Source organism: Phlebotomus papatasi, chromosome 3, assembly GCF_024763615.1.
Source record: "Phlebotomus papatasi isolate M1 chromosome 3, Ppap_2.1, whole genome shotgun sequence".
NCBI classification, from domain to species: domain Eukaryota; kingdom Metazoa; phylum Arthropoda; class Insecta; order Diptera; family Psychodidae; genus Phlebotomus; species Phlebotomus papatasi.
In genome coordinates this window covers 79939352-79964792 of record NC_077224.1, presented here as the reverse complement: position 1 = coordinate 79964792, position 25441 = coordinate 79939352, and the positions used below count along the sequence as shown (strand labels likewise).

Sequence of the window (25441 nt, the reverse complement as noted above, 5' to 3'; positions counted from 1 at the left end):
TATATTTTGCAGAAAATGCGGAAGCAGATATCGTTAGGGCTCTTCAAAACCGGAATGTAATTAAACTTTCCGTTTTTCGTAACATAACTTGGTACAGGGATACTAGTAGCATTTTAAAGTGCTTTGGTGAAGGTCTAAAAAAATTACTTCATCCCTAGTCATCGTTCTTAAAATGAAGAAGCAAATTGAACAAAATCTGCGTCACATCTGCAAAGAAACGATCTCTGAGACGCATAGATCGCAAATAACCATTAAATATATATTGTTAAAGGACCTCTATATAAAGCCTCAAAAATCTTGAAAAGGAAGAGACATCGTCGATTCTCATAAAGAAGTTATGCTCGATCGACGACGGAATAAATTTGCTTGCACGTTCATGGTCAGTTTCAGAAATGTCATCTTTTCTGATCTTTTCTGATAAGAAAAATTTTTAATTGAGCAATTAATGCTCAAACAAAATAATTGTGTCTATCTGAAGGAAAGATCATACAATAATTTAGACGTTCGAATGACCACCGGAAGTCAAAAATCACCTTATTTGACGGTCTGGACTTCCTTGAAGACAAATTATCGCTTTTCACTGGGGGTTTCAGGCTGTACAGTCAAAACAAATGCCAATGTGTTTCTGAAAATTGTTCTGGAAGGAGTGTTGGAGTTGTGGACAAACAAAAATGATAGTAAGAAGTAATGGAAGTTCGATCAAGACTTGACAACGTCGCAGAAATCACGCTCCGAATAAGATTTGGCTAAAAAAAAATCGCACTTCATTTTGGGAAAACAGTGACCTCCACAATTCTTGGATGCAAAATCGTTTGACTTCTCCAAAAGAGGCATTTTGTTGGTCAATGTTAGGACTAAAAAGTAGCAAAGTGTCAATGAGCTGAAGGTAGCTTTTCCTCGTGAATAGCAGGACATTCAGAAGGCTGACATTCGTGCAAACTACGATGCATTTTCTGACAGACTTAAGACCATAATTAAGTCAAAATAAGATCGTATTGAACAAAACCGATAATATTCTAAAATTTTGATGTATTTACTACCATTTTTTCTTTATTTCAAAAAAGTTGAGCAAGAAATGAGGATAATATAGCGCTTTAGTTTGTTGCATTTTTTTTCAGCCACACTGTAAATTTGCATATCTGTCTATTTGCCTATCTATCTGTGACATACAGGATTCAGACCTAAGGCTTAGCGAGAAGGGAAGATGGGTTACATTGAGGCTGAGGGGGCTGAGGCTTCATTGAAAATGATATTTTCAGCATATTTCCAAGGGAAGCCGGACTCAGCCATAATTTACTTAAGAGCAACAATTGTTTAGTCTCCGTGCACACGGGTACCGTTTCTTGTGAAAAAAATCTGGCGGGTATCCCTGTATTCAAGAACCGGATACTCGGTCCTGGAAATACTATCCAAGAGGGCGCAAACAGCTATTAGCTATTGTTATATTCCACTTTTAGGAGTATAATTTATTTAATAAAATACTTATATTTTTAGAGACTTGAGACTAAATTTATTTAACTATTCAGAGACGAATCTATTTCATTCTTTACTCTACGGAGTTTGACACCAGACTGAACTCCGGAAGACTTACAATAAAATACTTGACTACCCCATTACTAATTCAATCATTATTTTTCGACAATAATTTCATCATCATTATCCATCTATAGTTTGAACTCTAACGTATTTCTCTTAATATACAACAGCTATGCGTTCCCTCTTACAACCCACTCCGCATCCCTGTGCCTTTACGTTAGGTTGAGATTAATGACTTTTTAGAATTAAACAAAATTGTATGTAACCAATGCTTATACAGCCAAGGAAGAACCATTTCGGTTGATACCTCAAAATCCCCGAATGATACACACCGCTTCCTTTCTGACTTCGAGCAATAAAAAAGAATTTAAGCACGCAATGTTGACATTAGCATCATGAAGCAGGGCTTTTTTCTAATGTTTAATTTTCACTCCCTTTCTGCAGGAGAAGTAATGGTGATAGTTGAGTATTGTCGTTTTGGCAATGTGCAGAACTTCCTGCTGAAACACCGAGAGTACTTCATAAACCAGATAAATCCTGAAACTGACCAGATTGATCCCACAATACTGTCCCCTGAGCAAAGATGGTCCCACGATAGCGGGTATGAGTATAATAGGTAAGCTTTGTAGGAGCTTGTGGTGGCTTCTTCATGGTTTTCGTTCTCATTCCTAACGATACCCACTGGGGCTGCTAAAAGTACCAAGCTTGAAAAGCGGTGGTAGGTCACTAAGGGTTGTTATGCACGATACAATGGATATTACTAAAAATCACGAATCACGAGCATTTTGGGCAAAAGGCAAAAATTGCACCAATAAATTTAATTTTTAATTGAATTTTTGAACCATTTAGGGATGATTTGAGCAATGACCATGATGATCTTACTAATGATTGGTGTTTGTGGTATGTGACTAACGAATGGAATTTATTTTACTTTTTGCCTACACAAACCTACAACCACACACTGTACATTGTGTCTCACTGTGTGTATGCTAATCCAAATGATCACAGCCAGGGTTTAAAATATCTTAAACTGTCCTTTTCCAATAATCACGTCAACAACAATAGTAAGGGTGAGGAACGGAGGGTGCCATCTATGAATATGAAGAAGGGAGATGGACCAGCATCACACATCAACTCCAAAGGATATTTGAGGCATTCCGGAATGGATACCTTCATTGGAGGAATGGACAGTTGCAACACAGAAGCAACACTCATATCCCAATATGCTGAAGGTATAGAAACTGTGAATTCTTACTTCGATGCAAGTTTCCTAAACAAGATTTTAATCTTTCAAGGAGGTGAGGACAACATGGTCTTGTCCAATAATTCAGTTCAGCCTGCTTGGCGATCGAACTACCGCATGGACTATAAGGGTCCAGCTAGGACCGTTACAACGTCAGACCTAGTTTGCTGGGGCTTTCAGGTTGCCCGAGGTATGGATTACTTGGCTTCCAGGAATATCCTGCACGGGGACTTAGCAGCCAGAAATATTCTCCTTTGCGATGACAATGTGGTGAAGATTTGCGACTTTGGCCTGGCCAGAAGTATGTACAAGAGCAACAACTACAAAAAGCAGGGAAAGGCACTACTACCATTCAAGTGGTTAGCACTGGAATCAATCAGTGATCATGTATTCAGCACATACTCTGACATTTGGTCATTCGGGATTGTGCTCTGGGAGTTTTTCTCTTTAGCTAAAGTGCCGTATCCGGGCATGGATGCTGACCAGAAGTTCTATGAGAAACTGAGGGATGGGTACCGGATGGATAAGCCACTGTGTGCCAATCAAGAGATGTAAGTCCTTTCAGACCGTTTTTTACAATGTTACTACGCAGTTTCAAAGCCAGAATCTCATAGTCCGGATACCAGAACCTACTCTGATGAACTCCTAATCTTTTTCAGTTATGACGTCATGCTTCAGTGCTGGTGTGCCAATCCCGAGAGTCGGCCACTGTTTTCGGATCTCGAGAAAAGACTGAGTAATATGCTGCAGGAAAGCGTGCGTGACCACTACGTGGACCTCAATGAACCCTACCTGCAGATGAATACCGAATACCTAAAGTCAGGTCAGAGGGATTACCTGGCTTCTATGGGTCCCCCAGAAACTCCAGCACCGCCTGTGCCAACCTACGTCAATCGTGACGTAATAGAAGCCCTACCACTAGAAATGTCCCTGCAGGACACCTCCTCACCCAACTACCTACAGATGAGCCCCAAGAGCGGCAGTGTAGCCTTTAGTGCACGACCTAGCACCTCTACAGCAAAACATCACTCGCCGACGTTGGCGAACAATCTCAACACCTCTAGTCCTTCCAACCAGAAGAATCGTAAGAAGCCTGGTCTGCCCGAGGAGATACCCATGCTGCCGAGGAGTACTAGTGCTCTAAGTTCAGACTCCGAACCAGAATTGAGTCCCAATCCATCGATGCGGGAACGTACGATTCCCAGCATCGATACAACGGACAATTACGTCAACGTGCCATCATCCACCGTCATCAACATGAATAGTGTGTTTGGACCACGGGACGCCTTTAGTAATCCCACATACGTCGGAGCGCAACCAATGGGCAGGGTTGGACAGCCATGAATACATCCTCCAAAGCATCACATCTGTCTCTTCGTGTTTAATGTCGCTTGCTCTCAATGAGTCTTCGTGCATAAAATACATTTAGACTTACTTATAGTCGTCATGGGGGCCGATACAGTGAAAATCTGTTCAGTGAACCCCGTTCAGCGAATTGCACTGAGAATTTCATTTATTTTTTATAAATCTTACTGTTAATTCAGAAACTTCTGTAAACGTACATGTATAAGCGTACAAATATAAAAGAAAACGTATGTAATAAAACTTTTAGGTTAATTTGTTTGAATACTGCCTGTACTCGGACGAAACAACTGAGCTAATTCGGGGATGTCCACCGAAAACCAGACGATAGTATGCCCAAGAACCTACTTAATGCGTAGCCTGAGGGAATGTTTTCGAGATGACGTCCTCGAACGAGGACTAAGAGGTAATTGGCGAAGTACTTCTAAGGTTACTTTGGATCGTGGAGACTTGCAAGGGGTGGTTCGAGAGGCCCTGTCTCTTAGAGGAACGTAGCGCCTCCTAAGTAAATTGTCCTACTGTAATGGAAGTTCCTTCTTATTGGCCAATACTGCGACCACTTGTAATCTACGGTTTCTTTCAAACAATTTAGTTGTTCGACGTACCGTTAACAGAATGGTTGCAACGCATGCAACCCATAGTGACTGATTCCTCCTTGTTGGGGACCAAGTCCCCTGGGTCAAACAAAATCAAAAGTTAATGGACTGTATTTATTTTTTCAACTGATTTCACGCGTGGCAGACTGCAAGGACTTGATTAATTTGGCGGTGACTGATTGGCTAATTATACGAATGTGTTAATGTGTTGATGGTTCCTAAAATATAACCTACATTTCAATTCACTTCCTTAAACAAGATAATTCAATTCTTACTTTAACACAAACGGCCTCCGTTTGCTTCCATCAACCTCAAGCTATTTCACGAGTGTACAACCTGTAATTTAATCATTTTCATACTATCGCCATATTGAATTTCTCTAATTTTTCTCTTTCAACCTACCAAGTTATAAAACTCTTTATCCTGACTCAGGACCTAGCTTGATCGTCTCCCAAGGAGTTCAGTCAAACCAATACAATAAATACTACTAAATTACATAGGTTTTGAACATGAGAAAATATCCTAACTTACGCAAATTCCTTTCCCAAAGAAATTACACAACTGCACGTCACGCCACGCTTTTCACAAAAAGACTGACAAATGTGCCGGAAGGGCTTACATAAAAAACCTTCAAATATTTCCGCCAGTTGGCGCTCGCGTTTCCAACACAAACTGTTAAGTCTCTCCTCGAGGTCAACAGCAACTTCGGGTTCTTCCTATATATTGAAATCCCTTTTAGTTTCGTCTCCAACTTTATTCACGTCCATTTACATTGACAACTCAAGAGAGACTGAACTAACCTAAAGTTATTGCAAAAGAGTGCGACGTTCTCGGAGGTCACGACATCTAGTGTGAAACATCAGAACTGTATTATACGGGTATAACACAAACCCTACATATAATAACTGGCTTCAGAATAGATCTCTATAACCTGACCTTTGTTTACCCCGAGACATTCTTTGATCGAAACATCAACGGGAGTACAAAGTAACATCTACTTACTGTTCCAAATCTCTGGTTAACCTCTATATCCACATGGTTTCCCGTCATCAGCACTATTTGGCCAAACCTACCTGTATGTTAATTCTGACCTATCAGGAACGTTTCAAAATGGGGCGTCGACAGAATTGAAGGAAAATTTTAGAAGTAATCTTCCAGGCGTAGCATGTCGACAACTCTGGAGAAGAGTTCGATGCGGACGGAAATTCTCTCCGAATAACCCCACCGATCTTTCAGAAGAGTTTCAGTCCGATGGAATGCAACGGGAGATGGACGAAAACACTGAACCTCTCTTGATTTTTACCATTTTATTCTCTACGACGTTTCGAGGATGATTGGTCCTCTTCACCAGTTCCTTCACCGGTTCCTCTTCTTACTCTGGTTTATCCAATTTTGAACCGATGCTTCTATCCTCGTCCACAATCGTTTGCAAACAACACTTTCGTAGTGTAGCCGGGTATCTACCCTGAAAGGTTCCTTAGGGAGACCAAGGCTTCTCGCGGCCAATTGCGAGGTAGCGACAAAACTCTGTTCTCCCATCCAAATTCTTCCAGGCCATGTTACCGACTGACTACCAGTGTCTTCTAAAAGCCTTGCTTGGCTCTATTTCGCTATCAGTTGGAAAATCTCGACAACAGTAGATAACCCCAAACAAAACAAATTAGAGGAATTTATCCAAAAGCAAATTTCACTTTATTATAAATAGGTTTACATTGATATTTTTAGAGACACAAAAAAAACACTAAATAGGTGAGATAGTTAAGAATATCACCTAATACAGCTAAAAGTAATGAAATTCAGATTAATTTATATCATCAAAATGTACAAGTGCTCTATAAACATTTTTCATAGAATCCTGCACAGCATCCTTATTCAATTCATGATAGATCCTTACTTTAAGGTACAGCCCACTTATGAGTTCAATCATACTGTATTTGTGGGCCTTGTTGAGCATAAAGTGATCAGATTCGAAATCAAAATGCTTCGTAACTTGCGAAATCATTTCGGTTTCGTGTCTATTTTCGTAGATGAAATTGATGCCAAGGTACTGAATCTCACCATTGAGGATATCTTCTGTAAGTTCGGAAATACCCAGAACAAATTTTGAAGGTTTATCATCAAGCTCGTAATTTTGTCGTGAATTGCTCTCATCGGAAGGCTCCACGAGAAGTGCGGTACAGTCCTTGCAGTGGGCCTTCTTTAGCAAAACCGATACTATGTAGCCAGATGCACAGGATGCCATGTATGGAGAATTGTTCCTACCTGCGTATAAATTCTCAATTTCCAAGAGTTTGGCGGAAATCTTAATGAAGTCCTTCTCAGTGAGAACTTCTTCATCTGTTCGGAAGTTTTTGGATATTACTTCCTCATATTCGATTTCATCTTTGAAGCGGAAGCCAATTTTTTGAAAAACGCTTCCATGATTGATGTTGTTGATTACTTGGAGGCATCGTGCAGGGTTGACGTATAACATCTTAACACTCTCAGTTCCTACAATACAGGTACCGGTATTGTCCCTAATGACTTGGGCCCCAGTGATCAATTTCTTGTACGCATCGCGAAATTGAAGTATAGACGGACTGCAGTTTGAACGAAGATTTGTTTTGATGGAATAGTAGAACTGTTCCATTGAGTCTTGATTGAGGAAGTTCGTCTTCAGACTCTGATCTTTCAATTCTCCCTGAGCAGTTTCAAATATCTTCGGCAGATTCTCTAGACAAACCAGAAGACCGAGAAAACCATTCCTATGCGCTGAAGAAATTACAGTTTCCTTCTCGGAAAATGTGTAGCGTATCTCATTGCCATTTGAGGTAGTTTGAACGTTCGATAGCAAACAAAGATCGAACAGATATTTCTGAGCGTTCTCACAAAATTGCTTGATTCTCTTCAAATTTCCAATTAAAACCGAACTCTTTACCTCTGGATTCGATTGCTGATGACTCTTCAAGACCTCAAAAACATTGCTCATCATACGAATGAACTTTCCAGTAGCTTCGCAACCGGCGAACTGTGGTATGTTCAGAATAAGTGCGTTAACACGACAGTAGTCAAGGGCATCAGCAATAGATTTGTTGAGTAACTGCTCAACCAAGGTAACATTAATTTTCTTCCTCTGAAAGTAGTTCTGAAGTTGTTTTAACTCAGGATTTGTATGAGAGCTCTCATAGACTTTCTTCAATTCTTTGACATAGCTGTAGTCTACAATATTACCATCTCCATCGAGAAAGTATCCCTCCAAGATAAAGGACAACCTAACACGCCTGATCATATCAAGAGGATCGGGATAGACATAGTACGCTCGATCTGGAGGATTACCCGCAACCTTAATCGTAAACACCGGTTCGTCCATCCCAAACGAAGCTCCCAAGGACTTCATAGTTGAGAAATTAATGTGTTCCCCATTGAAAGTTATTCCCAAAACTCTAGCTCCAGTCTCTTCCACATTTATGATAGCCTTCTCAATGAGATTCTGTCTCATGTTGCTATTGAGCGTTTTGACAGGAAAGTACCCTACAGGCATCTTCCAAGCTCCATTTATGTCAACAACCATAAACATGAGAACCCGATCAGCTATGTCATTGGAAGGCTTATCAATTGTACTTACAGAACTATACCCAAAGGCTTTATCGCCAATTTTCTGAATTTGTGGAAAAATTTCCTTCTCAATGAATGCCAACTGACAAATAACCGTTCGACATTGATCGTTCTCACATTTAACCAACTCCGTTATTGTATCCAGACATTCTTGAGAGAAACCCGGATCAGCTTCACTGTTTTTGTACCAAGCTGCAAAGGCATTTGGCTGAGGCAAAAAACTCTTGTACTCACTTGTGATGTACCGATAGGCGCGTGGCGCCAAGAAATCCAACGTCAACGCAAAATCTTTCATAATTGGCTGAAATGTCAGGGGAATTTCTTTAAAGTCCGTTATCTTAATAACCTCATCAAAGAGATCCTCATTGGGACCTATGATATCCTTCAACACATCAGCAATCTCATCAGAAATATTCAGCTTTTCCTTCAACTCAGACAACAACTCACTGAGACTTTCAATCTTCACCTTCTCCAACTCAATCTCACATTCTACGCTCAGTGTCGTAGTTTCCTCCCTGGTTTGAGTCGAAACTGCCTGTTCCATATTGTGGAAATTATTCTCAGGCATTCGGGATCTCTTCATTGGAGGTGCTGGTACGGGAAAACTGACCATTGGACGTTTTGGTGCACTGTTTTGCTACAAAATCAAAAAAGCGGTGTTATTTTACGAACTTAGACTCTAGGAACAACAAGAAAACGGTCTTAATGATTTTCGCACCATTACGTATTTACTGCTTCCGGGAGCATAAATATTACGATTTCCGTACTGATTGTGTGGACTCTCATACTGTACCGAAGTTACAGAACCGTTTCCCATATCATCCTCATCCGATGTCATGGAAACGTTGTGCATGATACTGCGTGATGGCTCAGGCATGGGCTCAGTCATGTAAGATTCCTCTATGTACTGCATATCCAAATATGGATCATCCTGTTCATAGAGTTGCATTCTGTATTCGTCCAACTCCATGTCAAAAAGTGGCTGCAAGAGGACAATGATCAATGGCATTGGAAACGGATTGAGCCTACAATCATCAATCAGTTTATTTCTTCGTAATCCTTAGGAGAACCTGTCCTCTGAACAAAGAATTATGATTTCCGAGCGTGGAAATCAGAAAGTTGAAAATAAAGAAGACTTCTTGCTTCTCTCGCTGTCCACTTCATTCTATCCAAAATTGTGTTTTTACATCTTATCTAACTTTTAAGCCACTGCTCAAGATCTTTGTGATTCAATAGTAAGAATAATGAGATCACCATTTCCTTGTGGTTCATTAGTGGGTTCTCTGAATTTCTCCCTTTTAACTGGTCTAAGTGCAGGAAAGCGATAAAAGTGGCAACTTCTTTTAATTTATTCTCAACACTAATGAGGCTTTAAGATTTTAAATGCAAAATGGAATTATTATGGTGTACAAAAAATAAGAATTCAGTGGTGATCATACAAACATGATTGAACATGATTTGACTTGACTTAACTAAAGGTTGGCACTATACAATAAGTTAGGACGAGTTGTTAATGGAGGCCATATGACTCAAGATAAGCCCACTCGGTCCTTCCCTTAACAAAGCGTTCCAGAGAATATCACCCTCCACTAAGCTGTGCGAGGTACCGCGGCCTACCAGTCGAACCCATACGAGTATCGAGATAACCGGGCAGTGGAACACCGAGTATGGAATCAACATATGCAGACACCTGCCTGATCATATTTGCGAAGTCCGAAGACATAGCACAAACATGAATTAAATGCAAGTCTCAGACGACTATAGGCCTCACTTTGGATGCCGATCAGCTCGATCATGTAGACTGATCGCGTGATCAGCGAGATCTTGCAAACTGATCGGTACGATCCGCCTGCCGATCTGCCACTCACAGTTCACTCACTGGCTATACTTGTTCAACCGCTTGCTCTAACCAAGAGTAATCTGGTTTTTCTAGGTGTAAAAGTTAAAAACCTAAATCTGAAGAACCGGTTCCGAACAATGTGGGACGACACTTCTGACGCACGCTACACTACTGACTTCTACCTACTTGACGTTACTACACTGTTATACTCTGCCACACCCCACCTAGACCTGGTTCTGGACCGAAGTCAAAACTACTTTTCTAAGTTGGGAATTTCACGGGAGTTGGGACAATAATGTCTACACGTAAGAAAGACGTGGTCCGACCAAGCGTATCATTATAAAAGACACCTAGCTTTCTCACCTTGGAGGAGAGTAAAATTTCTTCATCCGAAAGGAAAAGTGAAAAGGAGATTGGGTATCTTTCTCTCGAGTGCATCAGGAGTGACTACGACTTTCGAGCATACAGAACCAGACCATTATTGACGCGTGAGATGAATAACGGATCTCCAGAGCAATAAAGAGAACCTGCAGAAGATCACGAAAAAAGAGTAAAGGATAGGTCCCAAAATGATACCTTGGGGGACTCCGTGAGTAAGATTAAGGGCAGACAAAATTGATTGACCACACCTTACAAACTGTTAGCACTAGCTTCTCCCCAACGGTTAAACCCCCCGTTGGTATTTGAATTTGACATGATGAATGTCTTTCGGAGCGGCGCCGATTTCTCCTAAGAGCGTTCCTAGTGTTAGCCTGTGAGTTACCTCTCTGGGAGGGGTATCGTAGAGAGGATTAGTATCGTGAGAGTTAGTTCATGGTGGATCGTCGTAGGGGGTGACCTATCTGAGATTCGTGTGAAGGTTTTTCAAAAAGAAAATCCGTATCTATCTGATACTTGATAATGTTGAAAATGTTGTTCAGTAATTTTAAAAATTCGAACTGACATGCTGTCACTGCATACTATGTTAGTCTGTCATCTTCTTGAAGTCTGATATCTCCTGTGAAATACAAGTTTTTCCTCTAGTGTTAATTAAAGCGTTTTTATTGGATCAATCCGCACTGTACTCGAATTAAATTAAATCTCAATAGATAAACTATAAATAAGTAGAGGCTCTACGATCTATTATTATTTTCAAAGCACAAGGTATTTTGCCATTAGCTGTAGTTAGGTGTACTTTCTAGTCTTCGCTACTTCTCAACAGGCTCGTATTTAGGGGGATCATTTTCATTAAACATCTGAACTTGATGCATAAAAAATGAACTAATTTTAGACTGTATAAGTATGTAGAGTAGCAAAATTTGTATATCAGATGCTTGTAAAGGTACTCTTATCTGTTGAAGCCTAAAGTTTTGGGTGGTATGGCCAACTGATGAAGATAATTAGACGGATTAGCTATTTTTGGAAAAGTTAGGTCATTACAGTTTTCAGATATTTAGCTGTGTTCAAATAGTGGTTAAAACCTTTACCAGTCGAACATTGACTACATTGGAATTGCGTTCACTTTAACCAAAAGAAATATTTTTACCTGAGGAGTGGAGTTGGTTCTGAGGTACTTCTTAAATTTATCTCTGAATCTCCTGTATTCAAAATTCTCCTCCAAGAAATGCTCACTGCAGACTCTGTCCTTCTCCTTGCAGACATAGTTGAGTCCAATATTAATGAGGATTTTCCATTTTCTAGCCAGTCTAACATCCTGGGGAAACCTACAATGAAAATATTGCAAAACGTTGAGGTATTTAGAACTGGGAGTACTGGGCATAGTTCACAATCGTTGTGCCATTAAGCTTCAATGATTCAACCAGAAAGTAATAAGTTTTGATAAGTTTTAATTAACAAAATGACTTTTGAATCAATCTTGAGTAAAAATTAGGTCCAAGTGAGGTTAGGTAACTCAGAATGCCCTTTTTTGGCTCCAAGTCGAAAATCACTCCATTTGCTTTCGTTGTTTTTAGGAGAAATACAAAGTCTATCAAATTTTGATAAAGCTCGTTTCCATTGATGTCTGATTTATAAATTTTACTCAAAATTTTGCAATTTTCCTTGAGATCTCAGTCGTGATTTTGATTCAAAATGTGTCAAAAAATGTTCCAAGATCAAAAACTGACTGACTCCCCTATCCACAAACACCCTGACCGTTATAGTTCCGGTCAGGAATTCAGAACAACGCAGAATTCCTGACAGAATCAATCAAGCTTTCCTGAGGAAGCTTGAATATGGTGTTCATTACTGTGCCTTCAGTAAGACCCACTGAGATATAAATTTACAAATAGTTTCATTTTAAATAGAGTACCATGTAATCATGTGAATTGCAATAAAAATATCTACAAAAATTGGCGTCTGAACGACGCAGATTCATTCCAACAGTATCCCTGAACTATTTCCCACCTTTTAACTTTTTGTAATTTGCCATTTTTAACCTAAATTATAAATTTATCAAAACAAAAACAGATTATTTCTTGTACCTATAATCACTTTTATATACATGTTTACCATTGACAACTTTCAAAATTTACAAACATCTCATTTGCCTCTCAGATGACATAAACTCAAAATGTAACCGGTTTAAATTAAGTTTCGTTGCATATTTTAACCATTTTGAATTACTTTTTCAAATGAGGCAACAAACTTTTGATTCCTCAAAGACCAACTTTTGGAAAACAATTTTTTTTATATGAAATAAAATTAATTATTTTTTTGAAAAATATTTATAAGTAATATCTACGGATTACAGAGAACTCATCTGCGAAAAGAAAAATTTGAAAAAGTATTTTTTTCTATAATTGTTTTCACTTGTTTTCTCAAACATGCATTAGGCAACAAACTATTTACACTAACTGTATGTTTTGTGAATAACAGTGAATGCTAAGCCTCGTTTGTAGTGTGTCAGGAACTGACTTGGCTATGAACAAGTTTAGTCGTCTCTGGACTTTAGTTGTAAGCAGAATTGCATGAAGTACAAGAAGTACTGGAAGCATTGCAGCATTTTCGGGAATTTTCCGAAATGTTGGAAGTGTGAAGAGCTCTTCCATTTAAATTGTGGAAGTGTCTGGAAGTATTGTGCACATTTTCACCCTAATATCTCCCCTTAGTCGTAAGTGTGTCTAGGGCATAAGCTATCGAAGTGAGATACCTCCAGGCCGTTAAGCGAATCACTGAAGACTATTGGTAAGTTTTTTCCTAAAGAGAATTGACTTATCAGTCTGATATATTTCGAAATTGTGCATTAAAAACTATCTAAAAATACATATTTCATAACGTTCGCCGAAGTAATACAAGAACTACGAGGAAATTTGTCTAAGTCTCGGTGCAATATCTGCAAAATTTTTACAAGGAAAAGTGAAAAATATCTTCACTTTTTACTAGGCTTGATGGGCCCCTGCGTAAACGTTCGTAAGGACTCAGAGAAGAGAAGTCGCTTCTTTGTGTTGAGATATCACAACTTCGGTGATACTGTCGTGTGATCATGTTCTGCACATGAATGAAAAATGATGCCCAAAAAAGGTTTTGAAAGCCATTCTGAGGAGACCTAGACCTCAGGGCTGACCTAGGACAAAGCAAGTGAATTAAATTCAGGATCTTGTCTTGCAGCGCCTTGGGATCGAACCTGCACGTGCACATGTTCCTGAAGCCCATGACCTCAATAGGGATAAGCGGTTGAAAATTAGTGAATGAATGAATGAGATTAGTACATTTTTTACACTGATATGCTGATATTTTACACAGGACAAAAATGGAAGTGGACCTGAAAGTGGATAAATAATGCCCTAGAAACACTTACGACTTAAGCCAAGAGACGATTTAGTAAAAAATGATGGAAATGACGTTTAGCCATTACTTCGAATAGAATTACGCTAAGCCGTCTTTCGGCTAATCCTCAGGTCTGTCAAAGCCCTTACTTACAAAGGAAATTTATAATTTCATTTTTATTTTATTGCTAGATTATCAAAACCCAAAATTCTAAATTGGTTTGCCTGGAATTCCATACCACGCAAAATTCCTAATTTTGCCCTACAACCTTACACTTTCCGTTTCTAAATTTCTATCCTTACAAATCATTTTGCCAAATTGCATTTTTAAAGTATTTCCAATTTTAATATATGCCACGATGGTGTAATAAAACATCAATAACAATAAATGTCTGTAATAAATTTGTTTAGGAAACCTTACTATGCAAAAAGAGCAAAGTTACTTGAACTTCACAGCTCTTTCAAGAGGTAAACTTGAATATTTCCATTGGTGTATGAAATATTGAAAGTTTCTCAACCCTAAATGCCATACCAATGCGAATGAAATGCAGGAGAAACGACAGAAAAAGCCAAGCAAATGCCCCCAATTCGTCACTGCGTCAGATGCGATCCATAATACCATAGATTCAGACAGCACCTGAATTACATTTGCCCATAGCTGCTAAACTAGAAATATCACCAGAAATATATTCCGGCATTCTCTAGTAAATCTCATTGCCTTTCATTTGATATATCACTCAATATAGTCTATGCACAGGAAGAGTGGTATATGATGTAGGGAAAACTTGTACGCGCAGAACTTACCTATGAAATGTCACTCCTTGAGGACAGTTTTTCAGGGTGTTTTCGCAGTCCTTTACAATGCACCTCATCTTTCAGTTGGTCTTCTGCACTTTAGCCACAATCTCCGAACAATTTCAACACTTTAGGTCCGCAAATTTAGCTCAATATTCGACAGAGTTTTACTTCTCAGACTGCTACCGTCAAGTTAGGAATGAGACTGGGTCCGCAAGTGACGAGTCTAGAGTCTAGATGTACACTGAAAAATCTACACTTTCACAACCTCACACGGAACAGTGACCCGATACGCGCGCACTAACACGTACCAGTACGGCCCACCAATACTCAGCGCAGGGACATTCAAGCAATAGATTGTGATGTTAGATTTCAAGAGACCTATTTCCAGACAGTCCTAACAGGCAGTTCCAAGTCATTCAAACGAAGCATGCGTTTTCAGAGAATTTTACCTACATCACGAAAATGAAATTCTACCAACGGACTAGGGATTAATTCATCAAAACTACTCAAAATTTTAGTCAAAACCTAATGTAACTTTTATCATATTAAAATACCATGCAAAACCTAACATTAATCAACCGAAATAAATTTTACGTTAACCGTCATAGGTTTAACTCAAATTGCAGAATTAAAGAGATAAAACAAAATTGATCCTCCATATCCCTCAGCATACATTCACATATTTTACATTATCCGGTTTAAAATAATAAAAAAATAAAAACTATTTTCCATGTTGAATAAAAAACCAAAAATCTTCATTATCGACTTTAGTCAAGATACTTTAGGAGCATGGGAAAATTTTTGAGCATTCAATGCAACTGTTCTCACTCAGTCCAACAAAACTCTTAAATTTCCTAAATAAAGGGCGACAAAGTGGTATAGACTTTGCAGTGTGCTTAAACACTAACAGCTGAATGTTGAAAAAAAGAATAACTTCAGTTGAAAGAATTTTCGGGAAGAATTTACGGATAGATGTGAACAGGTTTATTCCATCTTTAAACCAAAAATTATGCCTCCGAAATCGGGGGTCTAATTTTTGGCTTAAACGTTAATCCACTGTTTAAATTTATTCTATTTCTCTTTCAAACATTAGAAAACGGTGGATCATCCTTGAATTATTTTTATACTTCGATTCAACATTCAGCTGTAAATGTTCCAAAATTTCATTTAGGAAAATCTCCAAAAGGGCATTCGATATACCAAAAAGGTAATATCGTAAACATATTTTACACAGAAAACCAGTTAAAATTTAAAATTTAAAAATCTAGAATTTCTTATTTTCAAGAATTCGAGATGCGAATTTTCCAATCATATTGGTATAAAGAAACATAACGAATTGAGATTACAGATTTTTTACATGATAAAGGAATATTTATAAAGAATTTAAAATAAATAGAAAAAAAAACATTTGAAAAGTTTTCTAAATTAGATATGATTAAAATTACTTTACATAAAGGGAATAGTCCAGGGGTGAGCAAGAATCGCTTGAAACCGAATAAACGTCAAAATAAGTTTGTCTCTTCGGTTTTAGATGGTTTTTGCTCACTTCTGAATAGTCATAGAATGTCCTCAATTCTGAAAGCTATCAGTATCAAGATCAAGAGAATTTAAAGATTCCTATTTTCTACAGTAGACTCTCTCAAATTCGGGCATATAGGACCGAAATGTCAGCCGAATTAGACAGAAATTCGGGCGACATGTGCATATAGATATTGAGTTTACACACTGATATATATCGTAAATTGCATGAAAATCCCTCAATAATGCAAAATCACATCAAAACTAAGACAAACCATGCCAAATTTGAGCATATTTGATTCATTTGATAATCATAATCAAACTTGAAATGACAACAAACTTTTTTCAAATGTAACCGCTGCCCGAATTAAAAAGTAGCCCGATCTTAAAAGAGCCGAATTTGCGAGAGTCTACTGTACATATCAAAAAAAAATTATAAAATGAAATAAATGAAAGAAGATCAAAATGACAAATCGGTCAAATGTATTGGAATCTTGATATCCAAGACAAAAAGTGTGCGAATTTCAATATATACAATTTTGGAAACAATAGCCTCAATTCTGAGACCAAGATCAAGGTCAAGATCAAGGTCAAGATCAAGAAAAGGACAATGAGCACAATTGTATAAGAGCTGGTCCAACCCTTCGCCAGAGGAGGGACTAGGCTCATTTTGTATGTATTGATATATGATTTAAAAATTGCCAAGACCCGCGTCAGTAAGGACTGTCAATCCTTGAGAAATTAATGATATTCTTCTGAAAATTCACAACTTTGACATTTTATTTATTGAAAACGGCTTAGCCGATCTTAATAAAATTCGGCGTAAAGTTGATGTATGACTTTAGTTTTAAATAAATATTTTTAGATTTTCCCTCAGACTGCTCCATCTGGTAGCTCCAATACAAACTTGTTATGTTTTAAAGCCATCGCGCATTACAGGGCAACAAAATAAAAACTTTTTTCATGTAATGGGAAACCACTGGTATTTTCGGAGTCCTTGATGTGTCCTCAACATATCTCCCGAAGAAACTTATAGTCTATAACGTCAATTTTCTAATACATCTTAAAGTATGTGATCCTAAGAAATTAGTAGAATCATTTTTATGAAGCTTGCGTTTATTCTCGGTAACGGTATAGTGTGTCAAAGAACGATTTCTAAAGGAGAAGTTAAGCAACATTTTCCTGGAAGAAATGACATCCATATCTCTCATTTTTTTTTGTAATTATTCAGATTTTCCTTAAATATCCTGGGAATGTCCTTTAACTCCATTAATAGTATTGCGTCCTTTTGTCTCCTTTACAAAAATATTCTCCTTAAAAAAGGAGCTAGAGTTGGTGAAAATTACAGAGTTTAAAAGTACCGTTCCCAACTGAATTTTAATAAAAGTTTCAGAGTATATTAACTTTATTAGAAAACATTTTTGCCTTGAACTTATTATTGAAAGTTTTGGATAACGATAACCTTTAGCACCTTGCGATCTTCAGATCCTCTTTTTTCAAGGGGATTATTTGTGCATAGGAGGCATTTCCCTACTTACATTCATTCTTATGAATTTGGGGAATATTCAAGGATTTATTAGGTAAATTTGGAAAATTTTGCAGTGAAAATGAAGAGATAAGGATATGGTTTGTTCTAGAAAAATCTTCCTTGGGCCCTCCTTTACAAATTGTTCTCTGAAACGAGCAATCACCACTTTGCGAGTTAATTGCACTATGAATTATTTTGTCTGCCATTTAACAGCACTGGAAGCCACAGGAAATTGTCTTATCAGATACATAGAACTCTCAAGTCACGCCCTGTTTTAGTTGTTCCATTTTAGAAAACAGCTCTTAAATTCAAAGCACGACATGTTTAGAATGAAAAACCCTTTATTTTCCCTTTGCCAAAATTTGAACGATAATATCACTGTTTCAAATTTTTTGTTACTGCTCATTTATACAATGCTTTTGCAAAATCTTAATCTTCAGTGCAGTAAATTTTGCAGATGTCAACACAAACAGTGCTGAGCTTTTTTTCGATTTGAGCCATGTTACAAAAATCTAAACGAAATTCTTATAAAAGAGTGAAATGTGGACCTTTTACTCGAAGGTAAATAATCAGGGTTAGTGAAATTTGTTTGCATGATAACCACTTTTGTTTGTCCCGAAATACCTTATGGTCCCGAAATAAATAATTCTTACTTCTTTAGATTTTTTGCTATTTTGTATAAAAAATTATGTATTTTTCATCATTTTTCGGTAAGAATCTTTTCCTGGATAGAGAATAAGGAACATAAATATTTAAATCAACGAATAAAAAATTGAGAAGTCGTTAAGTTGTTTGAAACTTGAAAGTGCTAAAAAGTGTCCCGAAATACCACATGTTACCTTAGGTCTTTATACGTTTGGAAGCCAAATTGCGTTATGAATTATTTTAAAAAATTCAGTATCCTCGTAGGGAGAAATCAATTTGTTTAGAAAATTACTTTTAATGTGCAGTATAGAGACCCTAAAGCTGATCATAGATAAGAAAGTAATCAGAGGCCTCTCGATATTTCAACTTTCCATACGTTTTTGCATAGAGGCACTGAAGACATTGGAAAGTTTTTTCCTAAACAGAATTGACTTATCAGTCTGATATATTTCGAAATCGTCCACTGAAAGGTATCTAAAAGCTATGAAAAGTGAAAAATAGCTTCAGTAACATTAAATTCTCTCCAAATGATTACATAAGCTGTGACAATCAAAAGATTACTGCAGGTTTTGGAGGGAAACCAAAAGCGAGGTTATGTGAAATTTAGTTCCTAAAAAGGGTTTACTCATGCAAATAAAAAATCCCAAAACAATAAAACTGTTCCCATTTTTGAGTGACAGATTGGGGAAAAACATCTTCAATTTCTGCAAAAATCACGGCATTTTCCGAGGGAAAAGCAATGGAAGAGTGGACAGTGTGTCGTCTGTGTTTGGAATCTGGTGAAGATCAGCTGAAATCCCTGTCAGATTGCTCATTTCAAGCATCATCGTACTTCAGTATCTACTTTAGCGTTGTGGGTATCAATTTGACGGATTATGCCACATTCCCCATGAAGATTTGCCCACAGTGTGAGAATGAGATGCTGCGGGCATTTGAATTTCGGCGGAAGTGCTTGGAAACTGAAGAGAAATTGAAGGATCTGAAGAGTGCGGAGGAGGGGACCAAGGCCATTGAATTTGTGGCAGCTTTGGATGGAATAGCATCTACAAAAGTTACAGATCATCATGGGTATGCCAGGCAGCAGAAGCACACAGTTTACAGTGAACAGGAAACACTTCCAGACGCCACAGTTGGACAGGAGGCTTCCAATAGTGGCGTGAGCAAGGATACGCCATTGAAGATTCGCTGTAAGATCTGTAAGGGCATTTTCAACGAGATGGACACCTTCAGGACACATCTGTGTGGCAAGCAAAAGACCTACATAGACACAAATGCCGAGGAGAGTGGGGAGCAAAATGAGCCATTCTTTAAGTGCAACAAATGCGGAAAGACCTTCATCGGACGATCGTATTTCATGGCCCATCTAGATCAGCACACAGAACGAAAAATCCGCCATAGATGCAACTACTGCAACATGGAATTCAACTCCACCGTCACCCGGACAACGCACATTCACAGGGAACACCTCAAAACACCTTCCTGCCACTGCCCGTACTGTGGGAAGGGCTTCTACGACAAAAACCGACGCACCAATCACATTCGCGATAAGCACACCAATCCTTCGGTCTACCAGTGCGATCGCTGTGGCAAGGAACTCAATTCCAGCATTAGCCTGTCATCCCACATGAAACAGCACACAGATGAGGTGACCTGTGAAGTTTGCGGGAAGAAACTCAAAAATATCCGGACTTTTGAGCATCATATGGCTCTTCATACCACCCAGAAGAAATTCATTTGTCCCGTTTGCTCACACGCTTTCCGGACTAATGCTCAGCTCAGGAAGCACACTCAGCACGTGCACGCCGGCGAAATGATGTCCAGTGGCAGCACAATGGACCAGAAAACCATGCAGTCAGCCTAAAGCCATACAACTCCAATCGCATTAAAGCGATTACTAATAAACTGTCTAATAAAATACTTTTATTCCCAGATTCCAGAATCGAGATATTTCTGATTCAACTCGCAATTGAATTTGCACGCATTCCGAGGTTGCCTGTAAAGAATCTCAGCTACCATAAGCTTATCTGGGTTTATCACTGGTCATTTTCTATTTTAAAAAAAGGGGAGCAGCGTTCCAGCTTAGCATGGGGTAGTAGTAAACATGGGGTAGTTGTAAACACTGATTTATACGTCTACACAACTTGGACTTATGTCGACCAGTGGACAAGGATCCTTACAATCAGGGAAATGGATCTGGGAACCGGGGTTAGAAAGAGATGTTGAATATGCACCATGGTAACCGGGGTTTAGATTCACACCAAAAAATCAAGAGAAAAGTGAAATTCACACCAACTTTGCTTTATAAAAATTAACTCTGCCGAGTGTTATATCTACACTACACCATTCATACAATTTCTGAAGATACGTAAAAATGTAATTTTCGTCATCCAAAAAAAATCGTGACCAAGTTAACCACAGAATTCCATATCTAGAAGGGAGATGCCTTAAGAACTTAACGAACCAATGTTTGTAAACATGATACTAGCGCCATCTGATTTCCACTTTTTATCTGTTGGCGCACTAGCGCAATCTGTTAATCGGAGAACTTCACAACGCTCGGGTTCCTCCGCCATTTTAGATTTCTTGGTTATGAATGAAGTATTTTGTGTGTTTTTAAAAGAGTAGTGGTAAAAATCAAGATAAACAATTATTTAAAATTTTTAAAAACAATATCAGTGTGAAGTGTACTGTAGAGGGTTGCTGGTTGGAGCAGAAGACAGACAGAGTTTATTTTTCAATTTTAGGTTTCTTGTAGATCCGTTGAGACCTTAAGACTGGATACATCTAATTTAGGAGAAGAATCGGAAACTTCTTGATGAGTCGAACATAATAGACTAGAGAATTTGTGAAAGGGATTTTGCCCAAGAAGATTTCCTTCCCGAATGCATCTATCCGGAAGTTTTTGAAGTCAAGTGACAAGTTCCCGGAACGGAATTTCAACAGTTCCAGAAGTCAAAATTAAAGCAAATCGATATCAAGAGACTATGAGTATTAATTTTTTGTTATTTAAAATCTAGCAAAACTGAATTATTTTTGAATTCTATTCCACATTGTTGTTCGAGACCAATCTGGGGGAAAATTATTCGTTTTCTATCCAAGAAAAAGTTAATTCATCGTAAATAAGACCGTTTCTAGAGTCTCTGGGCCACTAATTGGTCTTTAAAGATTGAAATTTCATCACTGAAATTAATTTTTTTTTTTCAATTATAGACTTAGACCTGTAAAATCAGAATAATATTAATGAACACGCAAGTTTAATAATATTTCTTTATTTTATTTCTTTGAGAAAAAGGATAAGTACAAACTATAAGGATGTCCAAATCTAGGATATTTTTTGCAGGATCCCAATTAACTCCTGAGCTAAGATATTTTTGGTCAAAAATCGTGAATTTCCGATTTTCTGCTTCCTTGCAGATATTGTGACTTTTTTGATATTTCTAGACCAGAATAAGGAAAAACCTCTCGGGGCCAATAAGTATGATAACTAACAATTACAGATTGCATAAATTCGAAAAACAAGTTTTTCTTAAATTTTCAAAAAACTTGTTCAAACTTTATGGGTACTCTCGTCCCCAAAAATCTAGAGGTCAAATGTAAAGTTATCCCGCCATTTGCTTTTTGACATCAAGCTTGTAAGAAAATTCCAAGCGGGAGCGACATTTTTGCCAATATGGCCGATAATTTAGACATTTGGCAGCGCGGGAGATTGCTTTCAGGGAAGTTTTTCCTATTCTTCCTTATTTTGGTGAATTCTGATTGTCCAGGAAGTGTCTTTTATGCTTTTGAGAAAGCTTAATGTGTCTACAATAACATCTTGTTGAGAGAAATGTGTTTTAAAGTGTTATTGTGTGAAATATTATGAGGAATCTGTTGGCAAGCAGGAGCTGGGTGTCTTTATTAGCACTTCCTGGACATCTCACAAGATACTGAGCAATAATTCACCTTGTTTTAGTTATCACTATCGTACAGGAGTCCTTTGACACGCACAAATAGTTCACAAAATCGATAATATTGGCTTTGGGAAAATTGAAGTTTGTCTCCTTTCCGTTCTTTTGGGGACGAGAGTACCCATGAGTTTTCCAATTTCCCAGAGGCGGAGAAAATTATTTCTCTGTAAAATTATCATATTTGACCACTAAGACTTACAATAAAGTGAGTTTTACTGAAATTCATTCGCTGGATATGTTATGATCCGGAAAGAGTTAAACAAAACAATATCTGGAATTTGAGAATTATGGAATCCGAAAGCTCTGTAAAACTAAACGAAAGACCAAGAATGGAAAAACTAAATGGAAGTTCCCTGCTGCTTACTGCCTAACAACTGGAATAACCGCACAAGCGAAAGCTCAATTTTTTAATATATAGTACAGTACTCTCTGTAAAGTACAATGGGCCAACTGGACCAACTCATTCTGAGCAATATTTCAGAAGTTTATTGAAATGTCCACCATTTATTCAAAATTTTCTCAATTAAACGATAAAAAAAGATTTTTCCCCGTCAATTATTACAGAAACTCTTTCAGCAAATTGAAACATTTTTTCTAATTGTTAAAACAATTTATTAAAAAAATTGTTTTGAAGCAAAACAAAAAAGAAAAAAATGAATTACCGCAAGCAAGACGCGCCATGTCTAAATATTTTCCCAACTTGCCACTAGATGTAGACAGTGGCTGGAATTTCTTTTTCTCACCACCAGGGGGTTTGCAATCGATCTTGAACGAATGCTTTTAAATAACTACAACACCGATCTCCCTTCTAGAGGTATTGAATTCTTTGGGGGGCGCCTTGTGATTCGAAATACCTCTTTTTTCTCTTACTACCTTTAGGAGCTTCGATTATGGAGAGCCCTTAAAACCTTGGACGATAGAGCCTTGTAGGTTCTCCTTTGTCATCTTTCTCGAGGATCCTATATTCTTGCCCCCCCCCCCTCCACATGTGGGGCTTTTTTCATTTAAAAGTTGTTGACTGTTCGGCTTGGAAATTTGTCTTCTTTTGTGTTTCTTGGGTGATTGTGTCCTCTGGTGACTCTGTGTCTCTTCCTGTTTTGCACTTCACTCTCTTGGTGCTGATTCCTCAAGTCTTTTTTTTTAATTATTCCTCCTGCACGGGCCTTTCTTTTGTTTCATCTTTTCTGGCTATTTTCATTACCTTTTCTATTAATTCTTTTTTCACATTTTTAATGGTTCATATGAATTGTTCTTTTCTTTTTTTCTTTTGAATTTATTTCACTTTTTTCTTCTTCCTTGACGCTACTCAGCGGCAGCAACACACACTCCTTTGGAGTCCTGCTGCCGTTTATCTCTCCTTGCATTTTTTAAATAGTTTCCCGATATCACTTCAAGGAAGACTTCTTCATCCAAGACGCCACGTACTGCCGGTAAGACGGTAAAATTTTGCATAACTTGAGTTTTTTCTCACTTTTTTCACGATATTATTTGTGCACTTGATTTTAAACCACTCAATACTGAATGCATTGAGAGGTGAGGAGACAAAAGGCAGCTCGTCTGTCCGGGAAGCATAGCCCGCTCCCCTGGGCGACCTCTCTGCTCGACGTCGAGAGAGAGAGAACGTGGATGAATATGTAGTTAGGTAGTACTTATAGAAAACTACGGATAAGCAAAATACCGGATTTCCTGACTCTCCTAGTCCTGACCATATCCAACACAAGTAGATTTGAATCGCTTCTACACGCACACTTTTCCCGCCTTCTTTGATTCACTGGCAAGCCAGCACGCGCCCTGACAGCCGGAATCCCATCCAAGCTAACCAACGTGAAAATTCCTGTTGCAATATCTTCGTTTGAGATTTCGGTTAATTTCATAAAGATTTTAGAGCTATGGAGGAATGGTCAGTGTGTCGATTGTGCCTCCAATCCCGAGATGAACCCCTCAAATACATCTCCGGAACACTGCACAATACCCTCCCGTACCGCAGTATCTACTTCACTGTAACTGGAATTGCATTGACGGATTACAAGTCATTCCCAACACAAATTTGCCGAATTTGCGAAGAAAATATGATCAGTGCCTATTCCTTCAGGCAACAGTGCCTAGAGACAGAGGAAAAACTGAAGGAGTTAAATTCGATCAATGAAGAAGTTCCTCCAGACATGGACGCCATGTCCGAAGAGAAGTCCAACAGAGATCCATTTGAAGATATAAATAATGAGGACAACCAGCAAGAGGAGAAGGAAAAGAAAATCCTCTGCAAGAGGTGTAAGATTGTCTTTAAAGGCCTGGAAAATTTCAAGATGCACAAATGCAAGAAGGAGCGCGAAATAAAGCCCTTTCAGCCAAAGAGTGTGACCAAGGAGTGCCCTATTTGTGGCAAAATGCTCAAATCAAGTCACTTTACATCTCATATGGACTTCCACAATGGCATCAAGAGGTACAGCTGCCAGTACTGCACTGAGAAGTTTTATTGGTGGACAGCACGCAGGACGCACATCTACAAGGAGCATCTCAAACGGAAGGTCTGCAAGTGTCCCCACTGCCCCAGAGAATTCTATATTGCCGGTCAGATGAATGTCCACATACAGCAGAAGCACTCGACAAAACTCAACTTCCAATGCGAACTCTGTGGGAAAGCCTTCAAGATCAAGTACAATCTCAAGTGCCACATGAAGACTCACATGGATGGAGGGCAGTGCAAGGTTTGCGGATTGACGTGCAGTACTCTCCTGGCACTGAAGAACCACACAGCCCTGCACAACAAACCTGTCAAATACAATTGTCCAATTTGTTCTAAAAGCCTCATCACATTCAGTCTCCTCCAGAATCACTTCAAGTTCAGACATCCCAAACAGAAGCACCTACTACCCCCGCATCCGTATACCAGGCCTAGGATCGAATCAAACTAATAGAAAAACTTGAATAAAAAAAAATCTGCAAAATATTGTCCAATTTAATAAAAAATAAGTTGAACAGCAAATAAAAACTTTTAATTATTTTAATACCTGAGTGACAAATTTGAGTCTAACTGTGTTAATCACACTTGCACATTCAAATTTTAATATGATTCACATTAATTGTCGCT

General features: G+C 38.3%; 4 protein-coding genes across 24 annotated transcripts in view; 3 read left to right on the top strand and 1 right to left on the bottom strand.

Moving 5' to 3' along the window:
• Positions 1-4384, top strand: part of LOC129805932 (platelet-derived growth factor receptor alpha) — a 50426-nt gene extending 46042 nt beyond the window's left edge. For 17 of the 21 annotated variants that reach the window (XM_055854199.1, XM_055854200.1, XM_055854204.1 and 14 more), the window contains 4 exons: positions 1981-2152; positions 2545-2768; positions 2832-3330; positions 3439-4384. In XM_055854199.1, the coding sequence (XP_055710174.1) occupies positions 1981-2152; positions 2545-2768; positions 2832-3330; positions 3439-4123 (1580 nt within the window). In that variant the 3' untranslated portion in view covers positions 4124-4384. The remainder of the gene's footprint in view (positions 1-1980; positions 2153-2544; positions 2769-2831; positions 3331-3438) is intronic. The other 4 variants (XM_055854207.1, XM_055854201.1, XM_055854206.1 and 1 more) reach the window with 1 other exon arrangement.
• Positions 4385-6406: 2022 nt separating this feature from the next.
• Positions 6407-14990, bottom strand: LOC129805938 (uncharacterized). Its single transcript, XM_055854224.1, has 4 exons — positions 14722-14990; positions 11697-11874; positions 9050-9313; positions 6407-8968 (listed from the first exon to the last, which is right to left on the bottom strand). The coding sequence occupies exons 1-4, from the start codon at positions 14787-14789 to the stop codon at positions 6539-6541; spliced, it is 2940 nt and encodes a 979-aa protein (XP_055710199.1). The 5' UTR covers positions 14790-14990; the 3' UTR covers positions 6407-6538.
• A 4155-nt stretch (positions 14991-19145) lies between these two features.
• LOC129806776 (zinc finger protein 624-like) lies at positions 19146-20267 on the top strand. The gene has a single exon (XM_055855548.1). The coding sequence runs from the start codon at positions 19146-19148 to the stop codon at positions 20265-20267; it is 1122 nt and encodes a 373-aa protein (XP_055711523.1).
• A 3843-nt stretch (positions 20268-24110) lies between these two features.
• Positions 24111-25342, top strand: LOC129805979 (zinc finger protein 236-like). The gene has a single exon (XM_055854270.1). It carries the CDS (start codon positions 24243-24245, stop codon positions 25263-25265), a length of 1023 nt encoding a protein of 340 aa, XP_055710245.1. The 5' UTR covers positions 24111-24242; the 3' UTR covers positions 25266-25342.
• Positions 25343-25441: the final 99 nt, after the last annotated feature.

Excerpts from the sequence above, each read along its gene's own strand:
- LOC129805938 (XM_055854224.1), bottom strand. The coding sequence starts at position 14,789 with ATGAGGTGCATTGTAAAGGACTGCGAAAACACCCTGAAAAACTGTCCT. Across the intron at positions 11,875-14,721 it reads CAAGGAGTGACATTTCATAG|GTTTCCCCAGGATGTTAGAC; the intron begins GTAAGTTCTGCG and ends TTTTCATTGTAG. Across the intron at positions 8,969-9,049 it reads GAAGCAGTAAATACGTAATG|CAAAACAGTGCACCAAAACG; the intron begins GTGCGAAAATCA and ends TTGATTTTGTAG.
- LOC129806776 (XM_055855548.1), top strand. The coding sequence starts at position 19,146 with ATGGAAGAGTGGACAGTGTGTCGTCTGTGTTTGGAATCTGGTGAAGAT.
- LOC129805979 (XM_055854270.1), top strand. The coding sequence starts at position 24,243 with ATGGAGGAATGGTCAGTGTGTCGATTGTGCCTCCAATCCCGAGATGAA.